The 26,946-nt window shown below is 39.5% G+C and overlaps 1 protein-coding gene across 1 annotated transcript in view; it reads left to right on the top strand.

The window, feature by feature from the left end:
• Positions 1–26,946, top strand: part of Dpp10 (dipeptidyl peptidase like 10) — a 772,006-nt gene that overhangs the window by 330,895 nt on the left and 414,165 nt on the right. Inside the window, exon 4 of the mRNA XM_051147278.1 lies at positions 18,910–19,004. Coding sequence (XP_051003235.1) covers positions 18,910–19,004 — 95 coding nt within the window. The remainder of the gene's footprint in view (positions 1–18,909; positions 19,005–26,946) is intronic.

The raw sequence follows: 26,946 nt of genomic DNA, 5'->3' as shown, positions 1-26,946 counted from the left end.
ACACACACACACACACACACACACTGACACATATGAGCTGGTAGGGAAAGAAAAAAAGAAAGGATATAAGAAATACATATCTCCACAGTTGAATGGAGAGTGAGGTCTGACTTTCACAGGAACTCTGGTGCCCCATATTTGACCACATCCCCTGGATGGGAAGGCCTGGTGGCACTCATAGGAAGGATAGCAGGCTACCAAGAAGAGACTTGATACCCTATGAGCATATACAGGAGGAGGAGGTCCCCCTCAATCACAGTCATAGGGGATGGGAGTAAGGGGAAAATGGGAGAGAGGGAGGACTGGGAGGATACAAGGGATGGGATAACAATTATGATGTAATATGAATAAATTAATAAAATATATTTTAAAAAAGAAATATGTAAACACTGGAAGTTAGGCTGGGAGATAGCTCATTTGGCCCTGTCTCTTGTATAGGAATGAGGATCTTTGAGATCTACAAAACCCATATACAAAAAATTGGATGTGGCAATGCATATCTCCAGTTTCAGAACTGGGGAGGAGGAGACAGGTGGATCCTTGGGGCTTGCTGATGCAATCTAGGTGAAGGAGAGACTCTCATAACAAAAAGGTGGTCAACAAAAGGAATGGTACTTGGGGTTATCTTTTTTATCCACCATCCTCATACATGCGTTGCATGCACCTGCACACATGTGCAGACACACACTCACACATACATGAAGCTCTGTAGAATGCCACTGGTGCATGGGTAGAAGGAAACACCAGTGTTGCAGAGTCTGGTTGTCTTGGCATTCTAATCCAAGGGCTTTAACTATTGCTCCTGTAATGGGAACTGAAAGGGCTAAAAGTTCTCTGGAAGGTTCTCTGCTTGTGTTAGATAGCATGGGTACATGAGTATTGTTTTGTTAAGTCTTATGTGAGTCAGAGGAGCCCAGTTCTCTCATACCCAGAATCACATACTCGGTAGTTACTCACAGCAAGATTCTGCAAGGTCAATGTGCATTGTAGTAGCATTTGATCCTTAAGCTTGTTTTTTTTCTTCAGTTTTCAAATGAAAAAGGACAATCACAAACAGCTCAGGTAACTAGCCCCAGAAAAACAACTGCATAGATTCAGAAGATTCAGATTTCACCTTGAATCAGAAACACTTTCTGGTTCTCCTATTATTAAATGTATACATGAGGATATATGGTAGCAAATTTTACACTGTTTTGAAAGAATACCCAATTCACAGGCAGGGTTGACTGTCACCTTGCCTGTGACATTTAGCAGGAAAACTTTACATGATCAAAGGTAGGTTGATGCCAGAAGTTTAAGGAAAAGAACCAGAGCTTGCTTAAACTTCACTTTGGGGCTAGCCAGGTGGCTCAGTGGGTAAAGATGTTTGTTCCACGCCTGATGATAGGAGTGCAGCCTCAGAAAATCACATAGACAAGGAGAAAACTGACTCCCTCAAGTTGTCCTCTGTCTTCCACTCTGGACTACTTAATGTACCCTGAGCTGCTCCACTCCACACATAAGGAAATAATAATTTGTATGTTTATTATTTTAAAAGTTATACCTAACAATTTGCATTCTCAGAGGAAGGAAGGCAGAACTCTCTCATAAAATGAATTGCTCCTTATCAAGTCTGCTATAGCCTAATGGAAGACTTGAAGACTCACTGGAGAGCCATGGCTCTTCTATTGCTTGCCAATCGGTCTACTCTGTCCTTTCACCCTCATCTGCTGCCAGCTCATGGCCCTCCCCAACAGAATGAGTCCCTGAGTAAACATCCTGGCAAAAGCATGTACTTCTCCTGGTGAGCATCTTCCATCTGCCCAAAAGTCCTGAGGTTTCCTGAAAAATCCTTTTCTCCCAGTAAAATATAACTTGAGTAGATGACAGATGGTAAGACTCTGAGAAACATTGCAAACTTTTCTAAAGCTGTTTTGGTCTTTTGTTGTCTTATTTTCCTGGGAAGGCCCTGACCTAGACACGCATGTCCTTATATTTCTTGTGCGGATCTTTCCCATATGAAAGAATGGTAATCTTCAGTGTGTAGAAGAACTGTTTTAGTTACAAACAACACTCTTCGTGAGGAAAAGTAATCACCAACAGAACACATACTGTGTATAAATTGTCTGTATCTCCTACTCAAACTTCTTGTTTGTTTGTTTTTTGCATCCAGAATTTTTTTTTCCTGTGAATCAGGAATTGGTACACACTGACCACATATTCATGGACAGAACAGATGTGGTGTGGCTGCCGCCAGACTTTCTACCTTGTTTTCCATGAAATGGTAGATTGTCATCTTTGGAAGTGTGAAACAAATAAACCCTTTCCTTCTCTCCATTACCTTGTGACAGAATGATTTTCTTTCTAAATCACAGTAATGGAAATGAGTCGTAAACACAGCACTTAAGGATATCCCTCACTGGCAAACTCAAGCTTCCACACACATGTCCAGGGGGCACACATACTCACAAGTGTACATGCATCATGCCACATGTGCATATACATGTCCCTGCACAAAAGAGAGAGTGTAAAAGTGAAGACAATAAAAGGCTACAGTGTTTCCTGGTCCTGGGGGCATCTCTGAATCAAAGGGAAGGCTGACTACTTACAAAAAGACTTCAGTAAGATAGTACTATTGATTCATATCAGCAGCGTCCTCAAGCCGTACATGTGTGTGTTTCACTCATCTATAGTACAATTGTTTGCCGACTTCCTCTTAAGAGTAGAACTTTCCCTCCTAAGTCCTCGTGGTAAGTTATATCACATCCCAGAGAGAAGACAGAGCACAACTAAACCTACTGTGTGACTGTGGAATCACCCATGGTGTTTTGTTTGTTTGTTTGTTTGTTTGAATAAACTGAGTTTATTTCTGGTGAATGACTCAAAAAGTAGAGAAGTAAAAGAATGCTTAAGAAAAAAAATTCACCACTACCCCCTAAAAAGAAAACAGATGTTACTGTCCAAAATTAATGTTTCTCTGAACATAGCCTTAAATATAGCTAGTTTTTTTTAATTGTATTACTGTTGTTGTGTGAGTATACATATGTGTGGGAGGTATGTGTTTGTGTGCATAAGTGCCCATGCATGCAGGTTCATGCACCTGCACACGAGGCGTCCAAAGGAGAGCATCATCTGTCCCACTCTGTCCTTAATTTGATTCCACTGAGGCAGGGTCTCTCACAGAACCTAGAGTGCTTTCCCGCTATCCTTGGGGAGCCAGCAACCCTAAGCAAGCCTCCTGCTTCTATTTTCCTGAGTGCTGGAGGTAAAGGCATGTGTGGCCACTGGGACCCAAACTCTTGTCCTCATGTCTGTCCAGGAAGTGCTCTTAACTGCTGAGCCATACACCACTCACTCCAGACCCTGTTTACTATTTTCCAATATTGGTAACTAGAACCTTTAAAAAAAATTCTGCTCTTCATCTTATGGTCCAATTATCTCTGAGAATTTGAATTTTAATCATTCTTGTTGTCACTTCTTTCAATTTTTTTTTTAATCAGTGCAGCATTTCCTCCAATTTATTCAACTAAATCAATTTTCTGTTCAATTATGTCTTACCTTATGATTTAATTACATACTTGTTGGAGTGCAGTGATCAATTCTGCTCTTTCGAGATTTAATTGAATATGTAGAAATTGATAAATGCGTGCCATTATGCATTTGAGGAGTCACAGCATCTGTGGTTTAAAAGTGTGAATTAGTTTGTCAGACAACAAAACCTCCACAGCTACTTTATATTCTCGTGTTCACAACTGTGTTCACAAGTGTAGCATCAGTATTAATGTTTTCTGTCTTTAATGTATCACTACTTTTTCCTCTGCTATATTCAGTAATATATTTCAAAGTATTTTTAAAGTAATGTCAATGGTCCATGTGGGTTAGTAGTGTCAGGGGTAAGAAATAGGCAATGGAAAATTGTGTGAGCACGTATTTATTTGTCTGTGAGCATGTGGCAGTGGAGGCCAGAGTTTAATGGTAGGTGTCTTCCTCAATATTTTTGAAAACTAAATCTCTCACTGAATCTGGTGCTCCAGGGTTCTGCTAGTTCAGCTGTTCAGGAAGCCCCATGGATCCTCAGAGCTGAGCCTTAATAGCTCTAGGGTTTCAGATATAAGGCACAACTAGGTATGTGGGTCTTGAGACTAAAACTTGTGGCTACATGCTCATGGGACGAGCAGTTGACAAACCTAGCCACCTTCCAAGCTCACTACTTTTTTTATTGTCTTCTTTAAACTGTGTTCATGTGAGTCCATAGTGTTAGGATTTCAAAACAGACAGTGGAGAATTGGAAGAACATAGTGAGAGGCATAATCTGTGCTTTCATCTCTTAAGTCATTGTGCAAATCAAACAGGGGCCTTTACACACTTTATCCCAAGGTTACTCCTCAAGGCCCAAGTGCATAATTGCAAGCAAATAAACTATTTTAAGACATTGACATCTTTTGTGACTAGAAATGTGTGTTTTTAAAGGAAATACAGAATACATTAAAACTTTCATTTATTTTTGCCTTGATATATTTGCACTGTACAGCTTTCTCAGAAGTGATTATATATTTCTTTGATGAAAGTCTTGTTGTTAATCCTATATCTCTTTTTCTTCTGTCATCTCAGGTATGGTGATGTTATAAATGTCCAAAGGGCACAAAAGTGTGTTTAAGGGGATAAAGCTATAGAATAGTGGGCCATAGCATGTGCTCTGCAGGCATGAAGTTGTGATTTTTGAATCCCTAGCATATAAGAAGCTAGACATTGCTACATGTTTCTGTAACTCAAGAGCTGGTGTGGGATGAAGTCAAGAGTGTCACTGGGGCTTACTGGAGGCCTGTTTGATGGGTTCAGTGAGGCACTCTGCTCAGTGGAATACAATGTAAGGTGAGATAGCAAGGCACCTGATGCTCTCCTATGGTGTCAGCACTTGCATCTTCATGCACATGCGTGTATAAACAAAACTCTCCGTCTCTGTCTCTATCTCTGTCTGTCTCTGCCTCTGTCTCTCCGTCTCTGTCTCTGTCTTGTCTCTCTCTCTCTGTCTCTGTCCCTCTTTCTCTCTGTCTTTCTCTTTGTCTGTCTGTCTGTCTGTCTGTCTCTCTCTCTCTCTCTCTCTCTGTGTCTGTCTCTGTCTCTCTGTCCTTGTCTCTCTCTGTCTCTGTCTTTCTCTCTTACACACACACACACACACACACACACACAGCATGTTGCCAATAGATAGGCAATGTTAGTATATTCATTTGGTAGGCCAGTGGTGGAACGCTATTTGTTCTGAAAAGCAAATACAGTTGTTACTGACATGGTATCAAGTCACTTTATAATGACTATCCTACAGAGATTTGCCATGAACGATTCAGGGATGACATAAAAACAGCTAAGCTGGAGGTACTCCAACTGTACCAATAGACATTTAAACAACGGAGTATAGAATTCTTAATGAAAACTAAGGCTCTGAACATGATTAAATATGTAGAATTCATTATGTCTAATTTCTAAGTCCAACAAAGCATTATCTAATTTATGATTAAGGAAATACCACCATGAAATTTGAGGTCATTTAATTAGTGATAGCAAAATTAATAGATTTGAGAGGAAATGCTTGGTTAAGATTGTGGGTTGATAGCTCTTAAGTAAACAAGGCTCTGAAGTTTCCTTCTACTTAGAAAAGAGATCCTGACAAAAATATGCGTGTGTAGGAATGAAGTTTTTTTTGTTGTTGGTTTTTTTTGTTTTGTTTTGTTTTATTTGTGGGAAAGGACATTTTTTGACTTTTTTTTTTTTTTGGTTTTTCGAGACAGGGTTTGTCTGTGTAGCCTTGGCTGTCCTGGACTCACTTTGTAGGCCAGGCTGGCCTCAAACTCACAGCAATCCGCCTGCCTCTGCCTCCCGAGTGCTGGGATTAAAGGCGTGCGCCACCACGCCCGGCTTGTTGACATTTTAAACAGTGTGCCAGCAATAGTGGGTACCACAGCCCTAAACTGTGGTCATTAGCAGACTAAAGAATTCTCTTCATTGCTACAAATACAGCTTAGTGGCTGACAACACTTACTGCTCTTTCAGATGCCCCGGGTTTGGTTCCTAGTACCCATACTGTGACTCACAAACATTCCTAACTCTTGTTCCAAGGGATCACCTCTGAACTCTACAAACACATGGACTGTACATGGGACATATACAGACATGCAGGCAAATGTTCCTATATCTAAAATAAATAAATCTCAAATAAATTGTTTTCAAAAGAAATACTTTCTAAGCCTTCTACTCAGGTAAAATGGAGGAATAGTGTTGGTTTTTATTTTTTTCTTTCCTCCTTTTCTTCCGTGTGTGTGTATGTGTGTGTGTGTGTGTGTGTGTGTTGCCAGCAATCTTCTCTATCTGGGAATGTAACATTTCATAGAACACTCTAACATGCACAAGCTTAAGTTCTACTGAACCACATAAAGTGGACGTGCTGGTGTGACCCTGCAATGCCAGCACACAGAATTTAGAGGCCAACCGTTGAGAAGTTCAAGACCTTTCTCAGTGCGCGTGCGTGGGAAGCCAGGCCAACATACATGAGCCCATATCTCAATTAGTTGGTCATTCAGTGGTACCAGCCGTAGAATGTAGCATAGGCTTCTCACGACAGGACTTCGGGCTCAAGTATCTTAACAACATCTGTATAAGTGATTTTAATGGATTTTGAAGTTACGTGGTTCAAAGTAAATAAAATATCAGGTGAAATGTTTATAGTTATGCTTATTTAAGAAGCTTTTCTGTCATGAGACCCCAGCATGATGTCTCAGGTGTACTGTACATTACAGATTTGCAGGTCCATGAAATTAAGGTACAGGTTAGAAGTGTCAAGAAGCTGCGTTCTATATGTAGGTAATAAGGAAGTCAAGATATACATTTTGACTGTAAGTGTGGATAATCATCTTGCTTATAGTCAGTTCTCTTTATTATATCAGCCTGATGCATTATGGGGTTCCTGTCCCTCCTCTTCCCCTGCAATTTACCCTGTTATTTTTTTTCTTCCATATGGTTTCAGAGTCTCCAGATATTGTGATTGCCACATAGAACCAGCACACCCAGTGGGATGCAATACTAGACTGACATACCAAATTTGGGAAAAAATCCAGATTTTCAAAATGTGTGTGTGTGTGTGTGTGTGTGTGTGTGTGTGTGTGTGTGTGTTTGTGCAATTGCAGTGAATACCTGTAAAGGTCAGCAGACAATGTGTAGGAGTTGCTTCTTTCCTTGTACTCTGTTGGTTCCAGAGATGCAATTCAGACCATTAGGCTTGGCTACAAGCACTTTTTCGCACTGAGACATATGTGGTCCCAGAAAACTCTCTCTTTGTGCAAGACTCCCAGTTGCCTGCCTGGGATCCACTTCAAAGAGTGTTTGAAACAAAATGGAAGGGGCAGGGGAGCTTTTTACATTTGCCCAGCTTTTCTTACATTTTAATTTTATTCTCTCATTTTTAACTTTAATGTGAGTTTAAAATACTGTCCTGTATAGGTCACCATGGTTCTGACTTCCAGGACTGGATGAACATAAAAACAGTCAAATTTGCATGTGTATATATGTGCCCATCTACATGTTCACATATGTATCTGGATACCTATCCCCTTGTGTATGAAAACCCAAGTCAATGCCAGATATCTCTCATAGCCATTTTCTTTCTTATGACTTTTCCAAACAGAATCTCTCACAGAACCTGGAATGCACTGATCTTTTTGGTTGCTGGGCAGCAAGCTCCACAGAGCAACCGTTTTACAGCTCCCCAGAGCAGAGATCACAGGCAGGCACAGCCACACCCATGTTTTTAAATGGAGGGTGGAGAGCTCAGCTTAGGTCTTCATGCTTATGATGCAAGCCCATTGGCACACAAGCAACATCTATGTTGTAAGAAATGTGGACCCTCACTAAATCAAAATGACACCAGAGAATCAGGGTAGGGAAAGTGAGGCAGTTAATTTTACAACCTGGCAAAGGCAAGCCAGGTAGGATGCTGATTGAGTGTTGGAAGAACCCTTAGGTCCAGAAAGCCACTCTAAGCAGTCGTTGGGTTCCTGGAGTGTTTGATCTCCGCCATGCTTATGGCCTTCCAGGCCCTGCATCTCCTTCTCTGCTCCTCCTGCCTTGGTGGGCTGGCGGCCAACAGCTCCCAAGGAAGAGGAGAACCACAATTGAGGAAGAGAATAATAAGTGTAAACTACACACATTGTAAGCTGTTCCCTGCTTCTCTCTGGCTAAGTAATCAGTAGGTACAGTCTTCCACACCATCCAGGCCTTACCTTTCCCTCTGCCACTCGTTTCTCTTTTCCTCAACAAAGACTGTGCATGGATCTGTCTCTCATCTTACAACTGCCTTTAAAACTTACTACATGCATGACTTTTGTAGGTCACTTAGACAAGCTTGGCTCCTGGGAATTTTCTATTCTAAACTGATAGTTTAGGTGGTGGGAGAAGCTTGACCAAATGGAAGTGGCAAGTGGCTACACTGGCAGCAGGGGTCTAGTGTTTTCTGTTCATCTAACTAGACCCACAGTGATGAGAGATAACCTTATTTTGAAAATGATACGTAATATTTTTATTTCCTACAGAATTCATCTGACATGAGTTGTTTAACTAAGAGAAAGCAAGACTCTGCTCAAGTCTTCCTTTTGTCTGCTGATTACAACAGATTGTGCACTTAGGTAGAGGCCTTTGAGTGTAGGAGGTTGAAATTAAGAAAGCTTTTGGCACAGGTGTTTCCTTAAAAAAAAAAAAAAGGCTGGGAGGCATTAAAGCTGTGCTTAAGCTACTGTGTTGTTTAAATAAACAGCCCTTCCGGGTGGAGGAAAGTATGTTTGGAATTCAAGAGGAGTTAATTTTCTTCTCCTGTTTTTGTTGTTGTTTGGAGTTTTGCTTTGTTTGTTTGTTTGTTTGAATTTTTAGCAAGTAATCAGAAGAATGAGATGATTATGTGAAAAATTGCTGCTATTTATCTTTTATCCCAAAGCAGGTACACATCACCAATTGAGTGGCTGACAACAGGTCCATTAAAAATCCTGGGCATGTTCTTTTTCATGGCAAGGGCCATTTGTAGAGTTGACACTTCTGCACAAAATAATATTAATTGCTTACAGTTAAGACTTTTCTCTGAAGATGACATTTTTTTTTTTATAGCTTTGCTTTGTTTTGTTTTGTTTTGTTTTGTTTTGTTTTTTGTTGTTGTTGTTGTTTTGTTTTTTTTTCAAGACAGTATTTCTCTGCATAGCCTTTGCTATTCTGGGCTTGCTTTGTAGACCAGGCTAGCCTAGAAATCACAGTGATCTGCCTGCCTCTGCCTCCCTGAGTGCTAGGATTAAAGGCATGTGCCACCATGCCCAGGAAAGATGACATTTCTTTTGGTAAATTTTTATTCATATGTATTTGTATTCCTAGCTTAATTTTTAAAATAGGGATTTGAATCATGATGATAAAATTTGTGTAATTCTTTCTTTCTACCTCATGAGCACTACACTGCTTCTAGAGTGTGCAGATATATTTCAAGTGCAAGCCAACTGCCCTTTGGTGGCACTGGATGCTCTCCTGATCAGCATAGGGTCATCCAAAAGGAGAATATTCAATTTAGCAACTGATGTTGGACTATTGGCATGTACATGCGGAATGTATTGAAAATTAATTGATGGTGCCAGCCATAGTAGGATAGGGCTATCCTGACTCAATTAACAATGAAAACAGTCCCCTACAACCAACCCCCAGATACACTCAAAAGCTGATCTGATAGAGAAAATCCCTCAATTAAATTCCTGTCTCAGGTGTCTCTACGTTATGTCAACTTGACAGTTCAAGCCAACTAGGGCAGTGGATTATAGCAAAATAGAAAACTCTTTGCTGTATGTGATGTACATGCTATTTGATGACATCCTTAGCTCTTGTGCTACTGGTCTGCTTTGTTTACACAATCCAAAGCCATTTTTGTTATTGCTATTTTGTTTTGTCTCTTTCCCTGATTGTGGGAGACAGTTAGGTCAGATATAGAGATGAAAATGAATGGGTATTAAGGAAATAAAAATAGCACAAGATAGGGTGACTCAGGATCGGCAACATGCCAACTGTGCGTGATCTCAAAGTTCTGGGATCGGCAACATGCCAACTGTGCGTGATCTCAAAGTTCTGGGATCGGCAACATGCCAACTGTGCGTGATCTCAAAGTTCTGGGATCGGCAACATGCCAACTGTGCGTGATCTCAAAGTTCTGGGATCGGCAACATGCCAACTGTGCGTGATCTCAAAGTTCTGGGATCGGCAACATGCCAACTGTGCGTGATCTCAAAGTTCTGACTAGACTTGTAAAATTTTTCCATCTTGGGAACTACAGTGGAAAAGTAAGTGGTTCTCAGAGTACTAAAATGGTCAATGAGCTTCTCTGTTAATTGCCTCCATATAGTAACAAGTTGAAGTTGTTAATGTACAAAAGGTGATAAAAGATTAACATGAGAGATCATAACACCCACTTTTGGTATAACAAAAGGAAACATGATATTGAAGAAAGCAAGAAGAAAAGAGTTGGCTGCATCATCTATTCCCCAGGTCCAAGCATCCAAACTTGAGAGAGATGTCTCTTGCTCAAAGGAAGAAGAAATAATCAAAGTCTTATACTTGCAACCCAGTACGGAGCAAAGCCCCATGAGGCCCATCAGTAGACAAGTCTGTACAGTGTGAAATGAGAAGTATGTTAGGAAAGTTATCTGAACTCAGCTTCCACCTCTTTTCCAACCTCCTGGGCTGAGTGAGAACAGTCCCCACTGCATGAGACTGCCATTGTTAGGTCATAGCCAAGTGTATCCTCAGGAAAAGCCAGCACCCAGCACCCACTGAACATTCCAGAACCTTCAGAGTCTCTAGGCTAGCTCTGGCCTAGGGAGAAGACCTGACAGTGCCTTTCCTCCTTTTGATATTACGTGGGCCTCTTTGAACAAACTGTGAAAATAATCTTAAAGTAGCTTTTTTTTTTCTTAAATGTATCAAGTTGTTGAACACTCAAAAAAAGGCATCAAATCTAAAAATACTAAAAATGTTGAATGGGAGTACATGATCAAATATTCAATAATTAGTATGAGAGGTCAGATGATGGAGTTACTATGTGAGGACTTCTAAAGAGCTGGAACGTAAGGATGCTTTAAATCAGGTGAAACGTCCAAAGTGGACCCGAGTCATGTCTGATTGCACATGGTAAGTAAGCAAATCAGAATGGAAGGGCAATATATGATGTGGGGTACTGCAAAAAATAGAACCTGGTCCATTATGGGTTGATAATAAACATGAGGATGTGTATTCAATGTTATACTTTAGTTTTAGGGCGCATAAGTCTTTGATCCGTGACAGACAAACAAAACGGTTATGTAGACTCAATGGCATATGCAATCGGAATCACTGGAGGCCAGGAAGTTATCTTATTAATAACTGTCTAGGTGTTATATTATAAAAACAGCATTTACACAGGAGCCAAAGGGGTAGAATAGTAGGAATGACTGTAAGGGTAGGTATGCTAATGACATGAACCATGGCAACTGGAGTGGGAGGCGTGATGACTGAACTGAGTCCACAGTCAGAAAGCAGTGAAGGAACAGGAAGTGGCACTGGACGCTAAAACCTTAAGGCCCATTCCCAGTGACCCACTTCCTCCAGCAAGGCTTCATGTCCTAAAGACTACTCAACCTTCTAGAATGGTACCACTGGCTGGAGATGAGGTGTTCATGGAAGTCTAGACAGGAAGTTTCCCGTTCAGATCACAGCATACGCATATGGAATTTGGAGACAGTGTGTAATTAAAGTTATAACCCATTTGCTTTCAGTCTACTGAGTTTAGTATACAGTTGTGTGTGAGTCTCCTCTAGAATTAATTTATCAAGGTGTCATTAAATGATCACTCAGAAAAAAAGCCAATAAGAAAAATTAAATCCCATAGATGAGCATTGAAAGTGTCCTCTGGGAAGATGACCTGTGGACCTCTGGGATCTGTATATATGTTCAAAGAAAGAATCCCTGAGCAAGGATCAAAGGCAAGAGACAAGGGCTTGAAATCATTCTACTCATCTTTGTGTCTGTATGCGAGGTTGAGTTAGAGACAATTGAATCTGGGGAAGCGCAGGCCGGAACTGGCAATTGTTACTCCACGGTGACATTGGAGTTTCCAGTTTCAGGGAAGAAGGGTGCCCCTATACTGTAGGAGGAGTGGAGAGTAGGATCAAAAATGGACACCATGACATAGAAATCAGTTGCATAAAGAAGTGGGTGTGGGCTTATTGAGAAAGAGGGAAAGACAGGGACAGAGAAGACCTAGAAGAATGGAGTTATTATACTGTGCAATGTAGAGAATGATATTCATCATAAAAAGTATGAATAGTTGGTCACACAGAAGATATCAAAGATATTTTCAGAGTGCATTGATTTAGCTGGGAAAAAAAAAAAAAAAAAGAACATACAAGATTTTCTCTTTCAAAAAGTTTGATGAGGAAGAATGATACGGATTTAACAAAGTTTGAAATAGATCAAAAAATGAAACTGTTCCTTGTGGATCAGGGGCCTCCTGAAATAATAAGAGAAATGTCGTGCTCCTGTTAGAAATGGTTTCCACTAGTTGGATGGGCATCCTGCTGTGTTCCAATCAGGAGTGGCTCTGAATTCCTGATTGATCCTTGAGATGTTTAATTAAGAAATGAAATCTTAACTCAATATTTAATAAATCATTTGTGAAATGGCTTGACTTTTCTGTGAAAACAGCCTATTATGTCTTTCTATAATTTTTAGTTTTGATTTCCCAGTATATTGGTTCTGTGTTTTGTTTAACAATGTAGAATAATATAAAAAGCTTATTTCATACATATAAAAATATATTAAGTTAAGATCATGCTTGAATTCAAATGCCTCAGTAAACATTGCAATATCCTTTTATGCTCTCAAAATTTTTCACTTTTAAAGAATTGTTTATAGATTTACTTAATATTATTATTCAATATTAAACAAACAAATTATCTTGCCCAAACCAAATGCATACTTGCATTTTTAGTAAGTAATAAAATGAGCATCAGCTAATGAGGTGACTTTATGCTAATACACATAGAGACTAGATTTTTTTTAACTGCCAGTTTCCCATAAAAGCACCATGATAGCACATTAATGGCTTAGGATTTATTACCTGATACTGTCTATGAAAACAACATTTTAAAAATTCAGAGCATCTGGAGGGAATAGATTTATACTCTATATTAATTATTTTCCACATTTCTGTGACAAAATATCTGTCAACAAGCAATTTAAGGAAGAAAATGTTTGTTCTGGTTCACAGCTAAAGCGTACAGTCCATCATGCTGATGAAGACATGATGGCAGGACTGTGAGGAAGCTGGTCATGTTGCATCCACAGTCAGGAAATTCAGAAGGATGAATGCTCACATTAAATAGTTTCTCCTGTTTTATTTGGTCCAGCGCATGGGTTGAGATTCTAGGGTAGTCCTAATATATCTGAGCAGATATTTGTCTTCAAGGCCATTTTAGATCCATTCAAGTTTAGGATTCATATAAACCATCACAATTCCACCCCTGACGTTTTGACATTCACACATATCATATTTAAACTAGCATATTCTGTAGTTTGTCTCCATAGCTCATAACTAATTCCATAATGCAAATGCATTAAAAATCATTATGAACTTCAATAGTCCAACACTGTATAAACATTCAAAGTCGAAGTCTCTTCTGAGACTTAAGGTAATATGTGAACCCTGAGCTATAAAACCAAGAAAAGTTACAGAGCTTCATTATGAAACAACATAGAATAAAATATCCTCATTCCAAAGGGATGGAATGGAGAAAGAGCAAGGAAAAAATCCGACAAGGGCAAACCCAATAGGGCAAACTCCCAACCATGCAGACTGATGGCAGATTCACCTGTGTTCCATAGGGCTTATGTAACCCCCCCCCCCCAGTCTGGTTCTTCTGAACACACCATGCATAGCCTCTCTCTGGGGCAAGCTCCCAGCTTCCCTCCACGCCTACAGCTTTCCTTGGTGGACCTCCCATGACTGTAGAACTGTTGACTTCATGGTGTCTACATTTCAACTTAGGTTTTTCTCCATAACTTCATGAAGTGCTCCCCACCCTACTCTACTCAAGTGTCTCCTTTCAGAGAATCTGTACCTTTAATACATGACCAGCCTCAGCAGCATTTTGGAACTTTTGTGTTTGCCTCCATGATCCACTCATCCTTAAATCCTTCATGTCTACCAGACCACTATCTTACTGATGGTGATGCCATATTCTGCTGCCATGGTGACACGTAGCCTAGGATCCGTTGGGGAAAAGTGACTTCTGCCTGTCGAGGTGGCTATGTGAAGCATGTGACATTTCAGTTGAGATCCTCTCCTCTCAAATGGCTTTGCTTTCTTCCAAGTTAGAATTTTTAACTGACGGAATCTTACTCTCAAGATACTATTTCTATTGTCTATGGCTTTGAATTTGCTCAGACTTTTTTCCTAGGAAAAAACTTCACTTTAAAATTTTTTTCTTTGTCCTATCCTTCTATAGATATTAATAAACGAGCAACAGTCATGCCACAGTCTGAAATGGAAGCTGGTTTAATATGCCCTCTGCCAAAAAAAAATTAGTCCAGTTCTTTGGAATTCAGACTCACACAAGTTCTCAGAGCATGGGCAGATTTTAAGCAGATCTTTTGCCCACATGTGCAAGAATGGCTCTTAGCCTAGTTCTTTATAGAGCCTTTGTTCCCCTTGGGAACTCCGAAAGCCAAGCCCCCATTTTATTTCTCTTGTAGTCTGGTTTTCCAAATGTCTACCAGGATGGCCTGATAAGATATATTTAAAATAGTCTAGGGCTTTTCTAGTTTAAAGTTCAAATCTCTTACACCTTCCTCCTGTAAACCCACTTCAAAGGCCCGCAGATGAAACCATCAGTTGATTACAGTCACAGTCGCACTACTCAGGCCAGCTTTCTGTATTAGTTTCCTTCCTTAATACTGCATCAGAATGCATGAAAAGATCAATTTTCAGGACCGAGGGTTTAGTGCAGCTGACATTTCATCTCCCTCACGGTGGAGAAGGAGTACCTGTGGACACGGAAGTTCTTCCTGACCCCTCCTCAGAAAGAAGGCAGATGGGAATTCCCCTGCTCGGCAAACTTTTCACTTTCCATGTAATCCTGGTTGCATGGAATGATCGGTTCTCACAATTTCAATTAATCTCACTTGGAGAATCCCTCACTGAGCTTTATCTCTAAGGTGATGGTAGATTTTGTCCACTCGACCAGCACCGTGAACCATCACAGGAGTCGTAAGTGTCCTTTGTGGACTGGAGTTTAAATAGCCATGGCAGTTGTGTCAGTGTGAAAACCTGAGTGTTTGAGGTGCAGTTCATGCTATTGTTACCACTGAGTCATCTCCTAGGCCTGCTGGTCTGGGATCATGACTTTTGTACCACATTGAAAGCAAAATTTTGTGCAATGTCTGTTCTCAGCTTTCAGCGGAAAAGGTACAAATTGCAGGGCTGCATTTCCCTGAAAAATCTTAAACTAGGAAATACTGGTATGCATTTATTTTTAAAAATACTTTATTTTTTATGTCAATATGAACATTTTACTTGGGTATACATCTATGCACTGTACACATGAAGTGCCCATGGAAACCAGAAACTGGAGTTACAGGTAGTGTGTGTCATGTGATTGTGGGAGTTGAACCTAGGCCCTCTGAAAGAGAAGAAAGTACTTTTAACAACACAGTTCTCTTTCCAGCCTCTGCTGTGCATTTCTTTTTGTCACTCAAATTATGGAGGAGGAGGAACTATTGGAGCTATTTGTTCATGAGTGTTGGAAGGTGCAAATGTAAGCACTTAGGATGCAGGGCAAGGACGATGTGAGAGGTAGATAGTGGCACTATCCCAGCAAATATTTTCTTTTTGGAGAACTGATTGAGTTGAATATGTGTTTAGGATAATTGGCTCTTAGAATTCAGAGAGTTGAAAAGAAGGAAAGGTTATTTAATCAAGGTATTGTAAAGGCATGTGTGAAGCTGCATTTTAAGGATGCTTGCAGCATCCCTAGCTTACTCTTCCCATGTTAAAGCACTTTAGTCGTTGATGACTCACTCAAAGTGCATTGCCTGATATCAAACAAGGTATAGCGTAGTTTAGAAACATTTTGCCATGATGCTACTTATTAATCTAGTAAGAGAAGTTCTAAAGGGAGCGAGTGGATCTCTCTAGTGATTATAAGTCAAATACTACATCAGAATAAATGTGAGAAAGAGAAAACCAGATTAGAAAGGATGACTTGAAAAATAATGAAGACAGACAGGTATTAAATGATTTTTTAATTCTTTTATGATATCTTTGTTTCTTCTTGATCTAAAGAATTACACATGGATTAAAAAGGAAGATTTTCCTCTAATGAAATATAAAGAACAGGAGGAAAAACTTTTGGACATGACATTAAGAGACAACAGTATTCACAAATCTCAAGTGCAATTATCCAACACAACTGAGTTTTAAATAATCAACGTTAAGTTTAGTCCTTATGTTCTTTTTTTAATATCCATTTTTATTGATAATATTCATATTACATCTCAATTGTTATCCCATCCCTTGTATCCTCCCAATCCTCTCTCCCTCCTGTTTTCACCCTATTCCCCTCCCCTATGACTGTGACTGAGGGGGACCTCCTCCCCCTGTATATGATCCTAGGGTATCAAGTCTCTTCTTGGTAGCTTGCTGTCCTTCCTCTGTTTCCACTGGGCCTCCCCATCAAGGGGACATGGGCGATATGGGGCACCAGAGTTCCTGTGAAAGTCAGTCCCCAGTTTCCACTTAACTGTAGATACTGTCCTGTTCATTGGCTGGGGGAAAGACCTCAACATAAAGCCAGAGACAGTAAATCAGTTAGAAGAAAATGTGGGGAAGAGCCTGGAGCACATTGGCACAGGGGACAACTCCCTGAACAGAATACCAACAGCCTAGGCCTTAATATCAACAATTAATAAATGAGACCTCATGAGGCTGAGAAGCTTCTGTAACGCAGAAGACACTGTCAAAGGAACAAAGCAACAGCCTACAGACTGGGAACTCACCAAAACTACATCCAAAAGAGGGCTAATATCCAAAATATATAAAGAACTCAAGAAATTAAACATCACTAAACAAAATAACCCAATTTAAAAAGAGAGTACAGAGTTAAATGGAGAATTCTCAGCAGAATTGAAATGCTTAACATCCTTAGTCATCGGGGAAATGAAAATCAAAACCACTCTGAAATTCCATCTTCAACCTACCAGAATGGTTGAGATCAAAAAGTGAAGTGATAATATGCTGGTGAGGATGCAGAGAAAGGGCAACACTCCTCCTTTGCTAGTGGGAGTGCAAACTTATACAACCACTTTGAACACCAATTGGGCACTTCCTCAGAAAACTGGGAATAGTTCTACTTCACCATCCAGCTATACTCCTGGGCATATACCAGAAAGACACTTAACCATAAAGCAAAGACATTTGCTCATCAATGTCCATAGCAGCCTTATTTGTAACACCCAGAATCTGGAAACAACCTAGATGTCCCTCGGATGAAGAATGGATAAAGAAACTGTGGTAGAATACTACTCAGCTATTATAAGGAAATCATGAAATATTTTGGAAAATGGGTTGAACTAGAAATGATCATCCTGAGTGAGGTAGCCCAGACCCAGAAAGATACGCATGGTATATATTTACTTATAAGTGCATGTTAACCCAACATAGATGTCCTCTGAGATACTTTTCCCATCTGGGGATCTGGACAGATGCTTGCACTTACTGCTGAATTCTGTGTGGAGCTCTGAGAGTGGTATGGAACAATGGGGGAATGGAATGACCCAGAGGGTTCAGGAGCCCCACAAGGAGACCATCAAGGCTGGCAGATCTGGACCCAGAGGGCACCTGTACAAACTGTTGCACCAAACAAGGACAAGGCATGCAGTGAACCTAGATCCCCTTTTCAGATATAGCCAATGGACAGTTTATTCTCTATGGTTGTGGGGAGAGCGGGGACTGCCTCTGACATGAACCCTGGTGCCCCTGCTTGCATCTCTTCCCCTCGATGGGGGCACACACAGAGGAAGGTGACGCGGGCTATCTGGATGAAACGTGATATGCTCTGGCCATATGGTAGGGGAGGAAGACCCCTTCTGTGAGAGGTCTAGGCCATCTGAGGGAGGCAACTCCACAATAGGAATCATCTCTTCTCAGCTATTTTTACTGTTATATCAAGCTGACAAAATTAACAAAATATGTAAATTTTCAGCCATTTTGAAGCAAAACAATTATTTCAAGTAAAAGCCATTTTTAAAATCGTCAAGATGGATTGAATGGTACAGTTACAGCCTTGATAATCTTGATCTGTGATTATACAAAACTAGTAAAACACCAGATAAAGGATTCTCTGACCCAAGAGGATGCAGTTGACTGGGAATCACTTAGAGACAGAGTGCTTGAAAGGAGCCCAAGTCTGCAGGAAGACAGTTCTGTATGGGATGACCCAGTACTGTGAAGTCCAGCAAATCACCAGCTCTTATAAGTTAAGCATCAGAAGAGATAAAAAGAAGAATGGCTTCCTTTGGAAGCTGGAGAGTGTTCTTTCTGTCTCCTTTCTTTCAAAATGGGTGGCACATTGCCCATATTTTAATTAATTTCCATTTGTTAAGCCATGAAAATGAGTAGCCCCCTCACTAACCCTATGTTCATTGCTCAATGAAGCATGTGTTAGGCAGGGTTCCTGATATTTCCAGAGGATTAATGGGAGCCAAATGCAGAAATCTGCTGGGGTTATTGAAGGCTGACAATGATGTGTGTTTATAGTGCACATTCTCTCCCTTACAGATATGAAATTATCTTGATGCATTTGTCAATTGAAAATGTCTTTGTTGTTGCAGATACAGACGTGGTATATAAAACCGACAATGGAAACGTCATTAAACTGAACACAGAAACAAATGCTACCACATTGCTATTGGAAAATACAACTTTTGTAAGTAATGAATAATTAACTATATGCTGCCTTCCAGTGCTCATCAACAATGTCTCTGTTGGTACTTACATATCTGTAACTCAGTTCTGGTAAATGTCCAGCATTTCAGGTAGAAATATTGGGACTTTCTTCTTGAAGTTTGTTGTTTGGTTTTTATTTGTTTATTTTTTTGAGACAGGGTTTCTCTGTGTAGCCTTGGCTCTCCTGGACTGGTTTTGTAGACCACACTGGTCTTGAACTCACAGAGACCTGCCTGGCTGTGCCTTTCTGAGAGCCGATGCTTTGAAGTTTTATTGTAGCAGTAGTTGACGCCTTTGGTTTTATTTTAATCCATTGTGAAAGCAATTGCCCTCTCTCTCTCTCTCTCTCTCTCTCTCTCTCTCTCTCTCTCTCTCTCTCTCTCTCTCTCTCTTTCAATGTGTGTGTAGGCCATAGGTTAACACCAGATGTCTTTTTCCTCAATGGTTTTTCACTGTGTGTTTGAGCTCGCTCCCTTCAGTGAACCTAGAGAGCTAATCAGACTGCTAGCCTGGTTGGCCAGCAAACCCCAGGAACCATTCCGTTTCCTTTCAGGCCTGGGATTACAAGTGTGCGTTGTCAACGTACAGCTTTTTACATAGATATTAGGAATCTAAAATCAAGGCCTCATGTTCGCAAGGGAAACATTTCACCAACTGAGCAATCTCCCATGATAACAGTGTTCATTAGATCTAAGAATTTTCTGGCTTAGTCATTAGGGCCTTTAAGTAGAGGATTATGTTGAGTGCACATAGGATGCTTTAACTTCTTCCTTTCTTATTAGGTCTGCATTTATTCCTCTGGTGGTTTTGCTCTTGCTAACTTTTGAGCATCCTATTGTGTGAGGATGGAGAAAGTAAATAGCTTTGGTTTCTTTCCGATTTTCGAGGAAATGCTTTCAGTATTCCTATTTGGCATAGGATTGGGTATAATCTTATATATGGCCTTTTTATTTTGAAGAACATCCCTTCTATTTCTAATTTCTTTAGGGATTTTATCATGAAGCAACACTGAACTTTGTCAAATCTTTATATACAAGAGACAATCCTGTGATTTCTCTCTCTTATGTGTCATATTTTATGTATTAGTATATGCTGAACTAATATTGAGGTCTTAGAATGAAACGTACCTGGTCATGGTGTATTGTTCTGGTTTTCTGTCTATTGTTGTGATAAAACACCATGGTCTAAAGTAACTTAAGGAAGGAAGGGATTTATTCTCTTTATAATCCTGGGTTACAGTCCATCAATGAGGCAAGCTAAGGAAAGAACTCAAGGAAGAACGGAAGGCATGCCTGCTTGCTACTCTACATACACTGACCAAGGAGCTCACTTCACAGCCAACAATGTGAAGCAGGAACCACAGAGGATGCTGCTTGCTGGCTGGAAGGCAGGTTAATGTTCAGTTAGCTTTCACATGTATAGTACATATCCTCCTCCTTTGGAATGGCGCTGCCCAGAGTGGCTGGGACTGCGCTCATAGCAGTTAACAATCAATACAGATTTCCACAGCCTGGCCCTCATGCTTGCTTGATCTAGGCAGTCCCTCATTCCAATATTCCCTTTCAGACGTACTTAGACTATGAAAATTGACCTAACCAATACAGGTGTGATCTATGAAATGCATTTGTGAATTTGTTTTGCAAGTGTTTTATTGAGGATTTTTACATATGTCTGAGATATTGATCTGTTTTTTTTATGTTGTGTCTTATGTGATTTTTTTTTTGTCATTTTGTCTTTGCAGAATGACTTTGGTGATGTTCTGTCTCTGTATTTTATGATACAGTTTTCAGAGTTAGCTCTTAAAGCTTGGTCAGAATTCAGCAGTGAACTCTATTTTTCCTGGGCTTTTCTTTGCTGCAAGGCATTTATTTGTAGTTGAATCTCATTGCTTGCCATGAATATGTTTATAACTGTTGGTGTCTGTACTGTTTTTTTGTAAACTTGACACATTCCAGAGTCAGTGGGGAAGAGGAAACCTCAGGAGAAGGACTGTTGCTATCAGAACGGCCTATGGGTTTGTCTGTGAGGCATTTTCTTAATGGTGGTTGATGTGCAAGGGGGCTTCCATTGTGCATGGTAATAAGTTACACAGGAAAAAAATCTCGGTAGTTAGGAGCTTCATTCACAAGGTGGCTCCCAATTGTCTGTAACTCCAGTTTCAGGGTATCTGAAGCCCTCTTCTGCCCTCAATATGGACCACATATGAAGCTGAGTCATGAACATACATGCATGCAGACAAAGCACCTATATACACAAAATAAATTATTTTTACAGAAAAAGAACTGAGTGAGTGTGTTTGAGTGTATATGTGTGTGTGTGTGTGTGTGTAAATAACTGGGTCACTAGGGATGATGGGTTGCCTTGGCAACCTGTCTTGAGCATGATGATAGGAGTTCCACCCCACCTGGGACCCACATGGTGCTAGGAGACAGCTAACACTTGCAAGTTGTCTTCTGACCTCCACATATCAGACTTGTACATATGAATGCACACTCAGAAACATACACATAAAAATGATTTTTAAAATACAATTAAATATTGAGTTAAAAATTAAGAGAAGAGGGTGACTTTTTTGTCTTAATAATCACTTTGATTAATAAATCAGTTCATACTTATCTAGGAAAAATTGATGTGGATGCCACACTTCGTAGTACTTTTGGAAGGGAAATATTATGTAAGATAGACTTACTACTGCCTAAGGAAATGAGCCTTCTTTGGGGAGAAAAAGTCAGCACTCATGAAATATTGTAGAAAGCTGCATAGGACAGCCTCTCGTATTTTCTCACTAAGAGAAGGACCACTGTGTGGTCCTCAGGGACATGAGAGAACGTACAAGATCCACCAAGAGAGTGCATCACAGTGGAAAAGGATCCCTCCATAGGATGATAAAACAGCAAGAAGGAAGAGGGGGTTGGACGTGGTAAGGGTGTGATCATAAAGTGCTGACCTAGGTCAGTGTGCTTGGCTTTTTGCAGCCTCCCACTAGGAAACAAAGATCATACCTATACATTCCCATTGTTCCTGCTCCCTATGGGTGGCCTTTGTAAGGAATATGTTGTCCCCAGGCAAATCTTCCAGGTTTGGTTAAGAGCCCCCCCCCCGGGGGGGGGAGGGAAATGCTCTGTGTCTGTGATTGATTTCTGCTAGTCATGCTCCCTTAGTTCAGATGAATGAGATGTTTATTTTGATGACAAATTGTTTTCATTACCTTTAAAATGTATTCATTACTTTTTTTTAGTGCCCTTGACATATCAAGAAAGGACGAAAAAATGAACTCTCTCTTATCATCCCATAATCCCGATTCCTGTGTTTTCATGCCATCTCGGCTCATTACTGCGTCTTCCATATGCTCATTAATTCAATTTATCTAGGCTTATGTAGTTATACTTTTACAATTCCTTTGGTGTCTATTTGTTGTTTTCTCTCTGTTGCCTATAACTTTTAACAGAACCACATTTGGCAAATGTTCTAATTACTATTTTTCTATGATGCATAGGATCCCTAAATTCACATATGACACAGTGCAGTTAAGTAGTTATGAGTCTCTGTCGAGTCAGAATACAGTGAAGAGAAGGAAGAGGAGTAGAAGTTAGGAGAAGAAAAGATGGTGTTTGGCTGCAACTATTAACCAAAATATGAGATAAAAATGCAATGTTTCAACATATGATTTCAAAAGAAATCTATTTCTTTCCAATTCTAAGACAGTATTGTTAATGATAATTATGTTTTAAAAGTTCATATTTTTGTTTAGGATTTCCCCCTAAGTTATGGTATTAAAAATTATCAGAATTAGCAGATGTTTCTTTGCATAATGAGAAGTATTTTACTTGTAGCCACAATTAATCAGGATAGTAATTACTAAAAAGGCTCATAATAAAATAATAGGAAATCAATTGAGAAACTTTATCATAAGAATTGCCATGTGTATATCAGAATAGTCTGCTGCTTAGAAAAATGTTGTGTGTATATATATATATATATATATATATATATATATATATATATATATATGTATATATATGTATATATTTGTATATATATATATACAATTTATTTAAATTTTTAATTTTATTTTTATTCATGTGTCTGTGTGTATGCCAAGAGTGTCCATTGTCCATGGAAACCAGAAGAGGTCACTAATTCTTCTGGATCTAGAGTGATAGGTGCACAGGAGCCTCATGATGTGGGTGCTAGGAAACAAACATGGCTCCTCCACAAGAAGAATAAATGTGCCTCACCACTGTCATGTCTTTAGCTCCTGATTTCTTTTTAAAATTAAGAAAATTTCATACCAATTTTCCATTTCTCATTTTAAGTATAGATTAAATATGATTACTGGTTATTTTAAGTTGTGTAATTATGAGTTGGTGAATCTACGTCAGAATAAGATTGGGCATAGTCTGTCAAAAACATACTGTTCATGAAATAAGTTATTTTCATGCAAACAATGACCTACAACATTCTCTGTGGCTTGAGGTAAGTGAATTTCTGAGCTTGGAGAGTCCTGAGAAGCTTACCACTTCTTAAATATGAGGATGACAAAGAACTGATTTAGCTCTAAAACTGTTCCTAACCAGCATAAATGTTTGGAAATATTATTTCAAGAACTAGACATAATTCAGAGAAATGATCATTCACAGAGCATCACAAGTAACCCCCATGTGTCAGCTTTGATCCTTATATTATTGATTATTGCATTAGCATGGGTCTAGAACAAACCAATCACAGCCTACATCACTTCATCAAATCACTCTCTGAAATTAAAAATGAGCTTGCAAACATATATCCAAATTTCACCTACCCAAGCATTAACAAATTTTGTAAGGAAAGCTGATGTACTAATATTGAAAATAATTTTAAAAAAGATAAAAATGTCTACATTTTCACCCTTCAAAATATACGTTAAAGAGCTACATGGTGGTTTAGAACACCTACCGCCTTCTGGAGGACCCAGATTCTGTTCCCAGCACTCATACCCAGGGGCTCACAGCCTTCTCTATCACCAGCTCCAGTGACTCCATGCCTGTGGCCTCTGCTAACACCAGTACCTGTGTGCAAATATACACATGCGAATACACATTTCAATACATACTTACATCAATGAGAATAAATCTAAAGTAATGCATGTTTAAATAAACTGTATACAATTAGTCTGAATCTGAAATGAAATGTATTCCAAGGAAAACTGTAGCTAGGCAGATTTCTTCCCACTCTCAATTGATTATTACAAAAATGGTCACATGCGCTCAATCCAGTGAGGGTATCTCTTTGTGGCATGTCCTAACAGCACTAGTCTACATTAAGACTCTTGGCTTGACAACTTTCATAGTGTTTATGATTTTCTTTATTGTTTTCCTTGCTGTGCCACTGTGAATGCAAAATGAATTTTGATACAATTTTCAGAATGATGATCATAAAAGTAGGAAAATCAGGAGTGGAAATTTTGTTCTTCTTTTTACACATCTTCCTGGGCACACACTAAATTTTAAATTTTAGTTTAAAAATGTGAGCAGATACTCCAGTAGTCTCCATGTGTTTCTAGGACAGTGTTATCCACAGAGGAGGATGGAGCTAAAACAGCTCTGAGTCTTCCACTCAATATTAATATTAAGAATAACATAAAGTTTAAATTCTACTAAGGTATAATTTACAGGGACAAAGCAGAATTATTCTCAAGAGCTGGTAAGATGAGTCAGCTGCTAAGGAGGCTAGCATTCCAGCCTGGAAACCTGAGTTCTGTTCTTGGGACTCATGTCAAAACTGAAAGGAGAACAAACTCCACAGGATTGTCTTCTGACCTCCACTCCGATGCTCTGGCACAATCACCACAGGCATTGCTCTCTCACACACACCACCACCAACAACAACAGTAAATACATTTTAAAAGAAAACATTCTCAATAGTGTCCATTGTTACAAATAAGCATAGCTAATAAAATACATTTGAGCATCTTCTTTTGGTCAAAATAAAATATTGGAATGAATGTCATTTCCCTTTATTATACATGATTTACCTTAACATTAAATGAAAGCTTAGAACTACTTTTTCTCGATGTCCTCCTGGAGACAGGCAGTGATGCTCACATTTCCAGCACTTGCTCTTATGTAAGTCTTTCTTTGGTCCATTTGAGGCCGAAGGTGTGCATCAGACAGGAGCTCGAAGATGACATGAGAGAGAATCTGCTATTGCTTTGGACTTTGGCCCCCTAAGAGACCTGCATTCTGCTATGTAGTCACAACCAGTGTGTCAGTGAAGTTTGATGCTGGAATCATACACCTCTGACCATCTGATGGCTGGTTCAGACTTCCATTTCTCTTCAGAATAATTTCACATATGGCTAACTCCCTGTCGTGGAGAGCTAATTAAAACTTTTAACGAGTGTTCATCAGAAGAAGTTTTTGACAGGAAAGCAAGGTTTTAGATCTATTGCACAGTTGGGTGGCCACAGTTAATGATAATATGAGTTTTGGGGTCATGGAGAATACATTTGAGATGTCTTACGAAGAAGACTAATGGATCAGTTGGGTGAAAATGAGGTTAACTTTCTTGATTTAGTCATTGCACAGTGTCCATGTATAACAAAACACAACATTGTACCCTATAAATACTTAGGTGGATAGTACACATTTGTGACCTATCTGCTAAGGTAATGGTGGTATGTGAGCATGACCATTGCACCTAATGCAGTCTCAAGACCCTGCGACAGGAAAAGTAGAAGAAGTTCAACGTCAGCTGGAGATAGAGTAAGAACTTGTCTCAGAAAGAAAAACAAAAGCGAAATAATTTTAACAAAATGAAATGTAAAAGCTAATTTTAAGTATGTGAGCACATACCATTTATATTCATTTATGGTAATTTAAGCAAACAAAATACATTTTCCTAAGACAACGGAGCATTCGGAAGCTGTGGACACAACCTCTCCCTCTTCTTTGGCCTTTGGTAATGGCTCAGCTTCTGCAGTTCTGTGATGCAGAAGCCTGTTGGGGGGGGGGGAGGGTGAAGTCTGAAGTTTCCCAGTGCAGTTTGCGATAGGATGTAGGCATCGTGATAGCTCATTGGAAGCACAGTAAATTAGTATTGAAGCTACTTGAGAGACACAGGAGTTCAAGGGGGTTCTGGGTTTTGGTAAGCGTAGATTGATAATAGCAGTCCATCATAGCGTTGCTAAGCTTTCTCAGCTCCCACTGCTGTGTATCAAGAAACCTGGAGCTTAGAAAAAGAAGCATCTAGAGTCCTCTGCAGAGGAAGGGGAAATGATTTGACTCCTAACCCAGGGCTACTTCTAACATTAGTGAACATCCCCTTCAAAATCATTTTTAAAGATTTATAACTTACAAAGGAAATGGTCTTCATCTTTTTTTGTTTTTCTTATTATTGTTGCTGTTCCTTTTAATGCAGATGAAGTGAAATCCCTCTGTATGCCTGACACTGAACTCTGTCAAGAACACTGAGGTGACTGTAGCACAGTCCCCACTTCTAAGAGTTTGAAACATAAGAAATTTGTTTTTTATGACTTAATTTTTGTTTCATGTGTATGGATGTCTTGCACACAGGTGTGTCTCTGCAGCATGTGCATGCATTACCCGAGGAAGCCAGAATCCCTGAAATTAGAGTAATAGATGGTTGTTAACCACAGTGAGGGTACTGGGAATTGAACTTGTGCCCTCTGGAAGAACAACCAGTACTTGTAACACTGAGACATCTGCTCCAGTAGCCAAGGAAACAAATACCATCAACTTACCACAAATACTTTTTAAAAATTAGGGAAGGAGTGTGAATTAAGTGTTTATATATATATATATATATATATATATATATGCATATACGCACATATATATGCATATATTAGGTAGATTAATAATAACTACCTAGAGAATCAATAGCTGTCAGACAATAGATAGATAGGTAGATAGGTAGACAGA

Source organism: Acomys russatus, chromosome 6, assembly GCF_903995435.1.
Source record: "Acomys russatus chromosome 6, mAcoRus1.1, whole genome shotgun sequence".
Classification (NCBI taxonomy): domain Eukaryota; kingdom Metazoa; phylum Chordata; class Mammalia; order Rodentia; family Muridae; genus Acomys; species Acomys russatus.
This window is presented reverse-complemented; position numbering and strand designations above follow the sequence as displayed.